Source organism: Indicator indicator, chromosome 15 (genome assembly GCF_027791375.1).
Source record: "Indicator indicator isolate 239-I01 chromosome 15, UM_Iind_1.1, whole genome shotgun sequence".
Classification (NCBI taxonomy): domain Eukaryota; kingdom Metazoa; phylum Chordata; class Aves; order Piciformes; family Indicatoridae; genus Indicator; species Indicator indicator.
The window spans coordinates 16,282,068-16,291,938 of NC_072024.1; the positions used below are offsets into that span (position 1 = coordinate 16,282,068).

A 9,871-nucleotide genomic window follows, 5' to 3' on the forward strand; every position below is an offset into this window, starting at 1 on the left:
AGAACTTCTTCCTAATATCCAATCTAAATCTACCCTTCTCTAGTTTAAAAACATTGCCCCTTGGTCCTAGAGCTACAAGTCCTTGTAAACAGTCCCTGCCCAGCATTCTTGTAGTCCTCCTTTAGGTACTGGAAGGCTGCTATAAGGTCTCCCCAGAGCCTTCTCTTCTCCAGGATGAAGAACCCCAGCTCTCTCAGCCTGTCTTTGTAGGAAAGGTGTTTCAGCCCTCTGATCCTTTTTCTGGCCCTCCCCTAGACTCGCTCCAGCAGTTCAATGCCTTTCTTGTGTTGAGGGCCCCAGACTTAAGCAATTAATTACATACAGTATATCAGCAATATTCATTTAGTGCGGTGATCAGTCTTTATGAATCCCACAGACTGGCATTGCTCAGTTTAGTCAGTGCAAAACCCTAAGACTAAACAAAAACCCCATGACACATTTCCAAAGAAATTATTTGTGAACTTCACCCTCCAGAAGAGGTTATATACTCAGCATTCATGAATGCATTTGCCAAACAAAAGGACTTACAGAACGAAACCACAAATATGTATCTTCTAATGATTTCAGAATCACAGAATTTTGGAAGAGAAAACAAAGAATCACCTTGAACTCCAGAGGAAGTACCCAAGTCATCTGTATTGATTGTTTATTCCAAAGCCACATTCTGTCCCAGAAGATCTGACAGGTTTGACTTATATTTTTCAACAAAGCATAAACTATACCATGGAACATGAAAGCATGGCACCACTCCAAACAATCATCAGGTAAAAAGTTAACCAGAACAAGGTTCAAGATTCTCACACCACATAACTCATCAAATGATAATCACTTAGGAGTCAGGCATTTTAACTGTAACACTGGAAGGTCATTCTTTCAAACAAGGCAAAAAGACCTCACGTTCTTATCTCCAAAGAGCTGCTGAGGAGCCTGTCTTAACTCACATTTAGCAAAATAAACATCATGCAAGTTTGGTAAAGACTAAGTAATGAAACCAGATTTAAGAGAACTTGATTCACCCATACTTACTTTTCTGACAATAGGCTGCTGTCCATCTATGCAGCCGTACCACATTACTAGTTTATCCCAGGCTTCAGTGGGAACCAATACATAATCCAGCTCGTCAATTAGGTGCTCCTTTAAGCTCTGAGTTTCTGGATCTAAAAGGCAGACAGATGTAAGGCGGCATGGCACCAAACATAATAGTTTCTTCTCAATACCTACACATATGCCACCACAACCCAAAGAAATACCGGTTCTCCCACGGGTGGGCAAAAACCACACCAAGCTCCTCACTTACAAAACTGTGACAGCCCCTGGATCCTCCCAGAACACACGGCTTCAAAAGTGAAAGCGGCACAAGAGGACAACTGCTCTGATGAGTTACTTACCCGCGACCGGGCTGCGACCCAAGCACCAGGCCCCGATCGCCCAGGCCCCACTCCCCCGCGGCCCAGCGCCGCAGGGCAGTACTTACCGCCGAAAAGACCCGAGTTGTCGATAGGCCCGGGAAAGAGGCTGGGATCGCCCGCGCCGAACATGTCCCAGCTGTCGAAGCCCACGTACTTCTTCCACTGTTTGAACCAGCGACTCTCGACCAGGTACCTGCAACATACGGCACCGGACGGAGCGCCCCCTCAGTAAAGGCACGGCCCGGCCCGGCCCGGCCCGCTCCCACAGGCCCCACCACCCTGAGGGAAAGGGAACGGAGAAGAGAACCGGCTGGCTGCGCTCACCAGGACTCCCCCGGCCTGAGGGCCGTGGCCAGCAGTGGCTCCAGCTCGGCCCGCTGCGCCGCCGTGTCCGGCCGCGCCCCGCCGCCGCCGCCTTCGGCCGCTGCCATGGCCGTTCGCGAGCCCCGTCGCGGCCGGATGCCGGCCCGCGTGCGCATGCGCACTAGGTGGGCCTGCTATGCGCGCCCCGTCCCGCCCGCGCGCCCTCTGACGGAATGGGCACGGCCGTCCGCAGGGGCGAGGCTTACGGCGGGGTTGTTGTGGCGGCTGCCGCCATCTTGCAGTCGTAGCCTGCGCCGCTGCGCCACGGGCGGCCGTGGCTGAGGGTCAGGCCGTTGACTAGAGAAGCAGACTTCAAATGAACAGGAGAACGGATCTGAGTAGTTGTCTGGGGAGCGCTCAGGAGTTTTCAAAGTCTCTGGAAATAGCCTCTCAAGAAACGGTCTCTCAAGTAGCATGTCCTGTGCTGTTCAGGGAGCTTTTCCTTGAGGAGTGGGAAAATTGGGAAGGATTCAGTTGACGACTTAGAAACCTACTTTAAACTGACAGACAAAATAAATCCTTTTACCCGATAGAAGAAGATAGAGGGAGTGATGTGCTGGGAGCATGACTGTCCTGTGCAGCGGAGCACTCTTCTGGCAACACGGTGGGCAGATGACATCCTGACAGCCAGGCCTGACTGTGCTGCAGCAATCCAGGGTAAAATGCTGGAAGCCTTTTAGATTGGTTGGTTTGTTTGTTTTTGATAGCAGGGCAAGTATGTCCAGCTAACACTAAAAAATACCCTTTTCTCAGAGAGGAGGGCCTCTGCTGGGCTTCAAAAAACTAAACCCCTATTATGGCAAGACTGGTTGTGTTTTTAAAATGAGTCAGCTATTCCAAGATAATGCTTACATGGCAGACGTCACTCTGCTAATTAATTACCTACTTCTAATAGGAAGTGCAGTAAAAAATTAAAACGGTTTCACTCAAAGTGTTCTGATTCAATACTAGGAAATGGCACTATTACAGTTTTACCATAGATAGGGATGTCTGTGTTCTGTCTCCTCAAGCACTTTCAGCTTCCTGCCCTTGTCTCCAGCTGAACTTGGTAGCTACTCAGTGTGAGACTGGTACTGGTAGGAACAAAGCCCTTTCAAGTGCCACCCAGTTGGAGGCAGGTTTTTCTTACCTTCCTTGCCAGGGCAATCGTCAGAACCCATGACTAAAGGCTATCTTAAAAGCAGTTAGCAGGTGCAACAAACATCAGGAGGAGGAGGAGGAAGGATTTTAAATAGCTGAAAGAACGTTTAACAGGCTGAGTAAGAAAGGTCTTAGGCTTCACTTGATAACATTTGGTCGAGTAGACACTTCTGAATACTGCATATCATCAGCCACAATTTCAGGAGATGTGCAAGGATTTGAAGGACAGAACACTAGGGAATCTGGAACGGGGGCATAGGGTCAGGAAGGATAATCTCCTTTGTGGCTAATTAGCACTCCTGACAGCTTCAAATATCTGAACTTGTTTAAAGATTTATGAAGTTGATGGCAAGTATTAGCAGTTAAGGGATGGAGGTAATCACTGGGAGGGAGGAGAAGTAGGAACAAACATTCTCTAGAAGGGAGGCTCATGTGTAGAATAGGCAAACAGTGAACACTAGCAAAGGACTTGGCTGTTTGAATTAAATTGTAGAAGTAGAAAAAAATTGTGTGGGAGTGTAGATGTGACAGACATGAGATATTGAGAGGACAATGTCCCCAAGCATCCAAGGATACTAAAATAGTAGTATTTATTTTAAGGTTTCCTATTGAGTCAGTCTTTTTCTCTGAAATTACAGAAACAGAACTGGACCATTTTAGAATCCCTAAGGAATCACCTGGGATTCTTCAGGTCTACCCCTAGCATAGAGCTGTTACCTGCAGTGAAACATCTCCATCCCCTCTGATTACACCACCAAATGAGGTTTAGATGTGAGTGCCCACATGGAGGCTGTGCTCTTCTGCTGTCCTCCCAGCCACTGAAGGTTTCCAGACTGCTTCACCCCAGAAGCTCTGGGGAGTGCTCAAAGGAGACCAGGAATAATAGGGCTGGGAGGCTTTTATCTATGCTATGGAGTTCCTGCTGGTGTGCTTACACTGAGATCATTCATTTTCCTGCTGGCATGGCTAATTTTCATCCTGTAGTCACGTCACTGTACTTCTGCTGGCATGGCTGTATCTGCTTCTGGAGCTGATGCTTTGGTTTTCTGCTAGCACAGCCCTAGCAAGCAGAAGGTAAATAAATCCCTTGGCCATCGGCACTGCAAAAGTACGGTGTGAGGTGCCCTTGGCTTGGCAAGAGACCCTTTTTGGCAGGTCTTCTCCCTGTAGTGGCAGGGCTCAGTAGGGGCCACAGGCTGATGAGGAACAGGCAAAGCAAGGGGGGTCCCTTGCAAACAGCTCAGGTTTGGTGAGTCAGGAATGAGGAAGTGCCACAGCTCGTGTGGAGAAAGATTTTTCAGTGCAGTGAGTTCCTCCTGCCCATGATCCCCTGCACTCTCCCTATATTTCAGCATCCTGGATTAATGAGGGAAGTATATTTAACTGACTTAATTCCCCAAATTAAGCAGCTTCTGATACAAAAATGAAATAGCTACTGAAAACATCCTGTTTTTTCTGCGAAGCTGTACTGGAAGTTAAGAAATAGTCCGTTGAGGATTGTGCAATCTGAATTCAAAGCTTGATGACTCAGGGGCAGCAGCAAGCAGGGTGGAGCCCACTGTAGGTTTTGCCGCAGGGTCTCTCTTCAGCCTGGAGCAGACTTTGAATGTAGGTACAGTAGCAAAGCAACAAGTGAATTGGTGAGATGAGAAGCTATGAACAGGAAAAATAAACTGCTAAGACCTCAAATCCCAAGTGTCTTTAATTAGGAAAACAGTGCACTACTGTTTGAAAGTGCTGTGCCTTCCCGTTGAAAGCCCAAGATTCTAGTGTGTGTTAGTACCCATATTCCAGCACCGAGTGCTATGAGACCTTATGAGGAGTGGTTTGTAGTGAAAATGTGCTTGGAGAGCCATTAAAGGAGTGAAAATTTACCTGAAGAAGGACCTGAGCCACTAGGCAGAAGGATGACAGGTGAAATTTGGCACAAGCCCAGGGTAAACCATTCCTATTTCCAGCCATTCAGCAATAGCCTATAAAACCAGGATCACTTTGCAGGAATTTGTCAGGATTATTGTTACGAACTCCATTAAATACCTGTCAGCTCTGTGGTTGGCAGAAGTCAAAAAAGTGGAGGAATCAAAAGATGTAAATACTGCCTGCACCCTGGTGTACCTGCACTTTCTCACATGTGATTCCTGTGCCCAAAGGGCAGCAAAGACATTCTGAGGCAAGGCAGAGTTTCCATGGGTGAAGTGATTGAATAAGCTGGTTTTCTGCTCTGGGAACACAATGGAACTGGTTCTTTATGATATTCCCTGCATGGCAAACCACTAGGGTTGCACAAAAGTGATACAGGCTTCAGGTAGACTGGGTGAATATGTGGAGATGTGTTAGGCTGCCAACAATGCAAAATAGAACAGATTCAGGAGACATTGAAGTCAGTGAGGAGACAGCAACTCTGGGACAAGGGGAGGGACATCAGATGCAGCTTCTGCACTGTCCCCTCAGGCTTCTGCTGACAGAGGTCAGATAACAAGGTGGGCCTTGGCCAATTGGCTCTTCTCCAAGGCCTCTGCCAGCATGATCACAGCAGTGCAGGCTGCAGAATCACCCACCCAATCACATGCCTGAATGGTTATCAACCTGCTGCAACCTGTTGTTGGTAACCAAGTTGGAAGCTTGTCAGCCAGTGTAAATTCACACCCTGGCCATGTGCCACCATGTCTTTGCTCTGCAGGCAAGCCTCAAGGTGAGGCTGACAAGATATCTGCCAAGCTCGTTACACATCAGGTGAGACATGGCACTGATTAACAGTTTGCAGAACATGAAAATGCTCTTTGCCCATTGTCTGCATTCAAACTTCAGCCTCACTGCTTGAGTGGTCTGAGTCAGGCCCTTGACCACCTACATCAGCTGACAAACAGGTAACATGGCCACCATGTTTCACCCAACTCACCCATTTATCAAGCCAGAGTCTTAAAGAAAGTATACAATTTTTTTATTCAGAGATTCACAGAAAGCTACTGAGCCTCACAGCTGCCTTCCCCAGCATAGTATCCCAAACATTCACATGCAACTTTTGAGAACATCAGGTGTGCTTCAAGAATTTGGAAGACACACTATCATAAGCAAAATCTGCACAAGACATTGGGATTTCTACCAGAGCAGCAGCCTCCTGCAAGAGAACCGAGCACAGCAAGCTGAGCAGGAAGCAAAGGCACTCAGCAGTGAGAGCTGCAGCACCCCACTTTATTGGGAAGCACTCTTGGAGACCTTCTGCAGAAGCAATTCAATATCATCCTGTATCTTGATGGTTTCGAAATGCCGGCTGTAGCGCTTGAAGGGCACACCGTCAGGGCCGATGAGGAACTTCTCGAAGTTCCAGGAGATGTCGTTGCGGCAGACCGGGGACCAGATGATGTACTGCGGGTTGGTCATCAGCGAGGAGGGGTCGTCGTGCGGGAAGGGCAACGCTTCTTTCAGGAAGGTGAACAGAGGGTGTGCATTCTTCCCGTTCACCTCGCACTTCTCGAGCATGATGAAATTGGGCTTGTATCCGTTGCCAGGACGAACATGCTCCAGCGACAGCAGGATCTCCTCATTCGTAGCATTTTCCTAGGGAAACAAAGACAACGCCGCCCCGAGCAGCGCCCGTCAGCGCCGAGCCGGGACGGGCGCCTCCTCCCGCGCCCCCGGGCCCTGCAGCCGTGCCGCCCGCCCTACCTGGTGCCCGAACTGGTTGCAGGGGAAGCCGAGGACCTGGAAGCCGCGGGGCCCGTAGCGCTGCTGCAGCTCGTTGAGCTGCAGGAAGTCGCGCCTGGTCGTCCCTCAGAGCGACGCGACGTTGACCACCAGCAGCACCTTGCCCCGCAGCGAGCCCAGCTGCAGCGGCTCTGCCGCGCCCAGCCGCTGTGCCGTCAGACCCCACAGCACCGCTGCTCCGGTCGCCGCCATGGCCAACTCTGCTGGGCGGGCCGGGGCTGCTCCTGCTCCCCGCCGCCGCGCCCCGCCCCTGCCGCCCCCCCGCCTCTGCTGCGCTCACGTCTCCCTGGCTGCTTGCCTCCGTGCTCCCGCCAGCTCCATCGACGAGCTGCGCCTCTCTTTTCCCTCCTTTTGGGGGCACGAAGGCTCCGTCCGGGGACCATGCTCAGCGGCGTCACGGCCTTTTCCCCAGTCCTCTTGAAAAGACTCCGAGTAGTTAAAGCTCGGAGTCGGGTAGTTCGTGCATCCACGGGTAATACACGGGGAAGGGTCACCGGTTCTCACACCTCCTGGAGAAAATCAGCTAAGTGGTCCCAGGAGCAGAAATCTTGGAGTACAGAGGTGGCACAAGACAGCACTGGGGCTGCAGCATCCTCCTGGGACACCACTGCCACCGGGAGTGGCTTTTGGAAAACACTTTTAGTTTGTCACCTTGTTGAGGTTGGTAAAGCCTCCCTTTACTGCAGTGGTTGCTTTTCTCCATCCCTGACTTTTCCACTTGTTGCCTTGCCTTGGTCTGGTTTAGGGAGTTTTAAATCACTTACTAGCAACTGCTCTTCTCCTCATGGATCCCAGGGCAGAGCTATCTGGGCTACGCTGACTGCTGCCTATATCTGCTCCAGGCAGCATGGTCCAGCCGCTCCCCCCCGGGTCTTTGTGCTGTAACATCACTGTCCTCCAGAGCATGCTCTGAGGTAGGACTAGCCCTTGAGGTGATGTCCGTGGGTAGGACCAACGGGGCATGCTGAGCAGCACAGCTCGACAGGGGACCAAGGGGGCCTCAGTTTCAGCACGGCTCCCCAGGGAAGCTGGGAGCCCCTGCGGAGGCGCCAGCTAGTGTCTGTGCCAAGAGAGCTCTATTCACAACAGCCCCAAGGTCAGACAGCTGCTTATCAGTGCTGGTCCCCAGCCAAGGCAGCCTGGGCCTCTGAGAGTGGGGGATGTGTTCAAGGCCCCTTCTACTGCTCTCTGTTCTCTTTCATTCTCATCAGTGGGGACTTCCCACAAACACTAGCTGTCACTGACAGGGTGCATCTCTGCTGTGGGGTCCCAGGTGACTGCAGGATCCGGGGGGTTTACTTTGGGCCAGTTTTGGCACCTTGCCCTGTGACTAGGAACTAGAATAGTTCTTGGGTCTGATGTGTTTTGGGGACTTGCCTGGTTATCTTCCATCTTGGAGTACCTCCAGTTTTTGCTGTGTTGCAGCACAGATACCAGGAGCCATGACAAGTGTCATGAGACAGATCAGAGCACATGAGAAACGGCTGATGGGATGAGCAGAGGCATGTGACCCATGTTTGCTTTTGAGTTAACTGGCAGTTATAGTCCACATAGACTGTTCACCTGCCTCTTGGACACAGTGGAAGAGGAAATTCTCTTCAGGGGTCACCTCTAGGGCAGTACCACAGAGGCATCTTGCTGCTGCTACTTATGATATTTGCTCAGACTGGCACCTTTAACCCTCAGGCTGGACCTGGGGATTTCATGTGAAGCAGGAGGTTTCTTTTGGTTCCTTGTCCTTTTCAGATAGGCACAGGTCAGGGCTTTCCTTTCCTTGATGAGTGACTTTTAAGGAAACTGAGTTCAACTTCCTTGTTTGCTCAGAGCTACACCCTGTGCCTGGACACATTCTGTGGAGCCAGCTGAAATTGTATCTAATGGAGTGCCCAGCACTCCTGAGGGCAAGATGGACTTGCAGGACACCTTTTGAGACATGTGACAAGTGACAGTTGTCCTAGGAGGTCAGAAGGTTGCTGCTTAACAGCAGTAATTCCAATGGTTGCAAAACACACCTTCTGGCCTCCTATTCACATCTTCTCCCCACTCCTGGTATCAAACTCCTTCCCCTGGCCAGGGGGTCAGCACTTGGCTCTTAGCTTCTCCCCTTCCTCTTCCATGGCTCCTTGCCTGAAAGGATCATTCTCCACAAGTGCCAAACACTTATTTCCCAAGTCTGGTCTGGCTGTCTGTGTCCCCAGTTCAATCTAGAACAAAGGAGGCTTCCAGAAGTGACAGATGTGACAGAAATCCAAAGAGAGACAGGTTGTCAGTTCTCAAAGGCAGGAAGGCTAAGGACTGATAACTTCACAACCATGTTACTCCTAAGCAGGGCTCTGCTGTGATGGCAGTGGTGTGAGGGACAGCAAGGAGGAGCTGGAGCTTCTGGTCATAAACAGGAGACACTGACTTAGCAACACATCTGAACTTGGAGAAAGGCAGGGCCAGGGATGCAAACCTAATACCAACTGGTGGACAAAAACAGAGGAAATGGGGAGCTGGTGCTGTAAGTTAGCAAGAGTTTAGATTAAAATTGGGATAACAAGTTAATCACTTCTAGAAGTGTATCAGCAGATACAGAACCCATGAGCTGGGTCTGGGAAACGGGCAGATCTTACTCAAACCCCTTAAAGAGCAGCTGAAGAGAGAACTGCAACCCAGTGGCTCTGCAAGACTGAAGAACTCCAGTTTTGCACAACAGCAAACACCCCCTAAACCGCCCAACAATAACCTCCAAAAAAGGGAAGTGCAGAGGAGTGAGAAAGCTTCTCAAGGGGCAGAGAATTACATCCTCCTGGACAGCCCCCAAGCTGGGAACTTCCTGCTCTGTTCAACCTCATCACCCCGTGTGGGTGGAGAACAGGCACCCAGGAGAGGAAGGAGGGAAGGGTGGGGTGGGTGCCACCACCAGCTGGCCAGACACTTCACTCCAGGATGCCTGTGGATGCAGAGGACCAGAGATACAGGGTACTCCCACAGCCACATCTGTTTCTCCCTTGTTGCAGGAAAAGGAATCAGGGACTTCTTAAAAAAAACTAAAAAGCAGTGACATGGGCATTTCCTAGGCCATCACTCAGAGGCAGCTGGCTGTTCACTTACATGGACTGTCAGCAGCATCTGCCCATCCCTGCAGGCAGAAGCCCTCTGCTCTCCAACAACCTCTGTAAATACCAGTGCAGGTGTGGGGGGGTGCATGCTGCTGTTTGCTATTCTCAACCAGGAGAAGCACAGTCTGCTCTCCAGTGTGGGTGCAGCAC

The 9,871-nt window shown here is 50.6% G+C and overlaps 2 protein-coding genes across 5 annotated transcripts in view; both read right to left on the reverse strand.

Annotated features, from left to right (window-relative positions):
* USP4 (ubiquitin specific peptidase 4) overlaps window positions 1-1,840 on the reverse strand; it is a 43,286-nt gene extending 41,446 nt beyond the window's left edge. For 3 of the 4 annotated variants that reach the window (XM_054387422.1, XM_054387423.1, XM_054387421.1), the window contains exons 1-2: window positions 1,475-1,579; window positions 1,027-1,157 (exon numbers count right to left, since the gene is read on the reverse strand). In XM_054387422.1, coding sequence (XP_054243397.1) covers window positions 1,027-1,157; window positions 1,475-1,538 — 195 coding nt within the window. In that variant the 5' untranslated portion in view covers window positions 1,539-1,579. Of the gene's footprint in view, window positions 1-1,026; window positions 1,158-1,474; window positions 1,603-1,733 lie in introns of those variants that run through there. The other variant, XM_054387420.1, reaches the window with a different exon arrangement.
* A 3,997-nt stretch (window positions 1,841-5,837) lies between these two features.
* Window positions 5,838-6,809, reverse strand: GPX1 (glutathione peroxidase 1). The gene is made up of 2 exons (XM_054387333.1): window positions 6,579-6,809; window positions 5,838-6,470 (listed from the first exon to the last, which is right to left on the reverse strand). The coding sequence occupies exons 1-2, from the start codon at window positions 6,807-6,809 to the stop codon at window positions 6,105-6,107; spliced, it is 597 nt and encodes a 198-aa protein (XP_054243308.1). The 3' UTR covers window positions 5,838-6,104.
* Window positions 6,810-9,871: the final 3,062 nt, after the last annotated feature.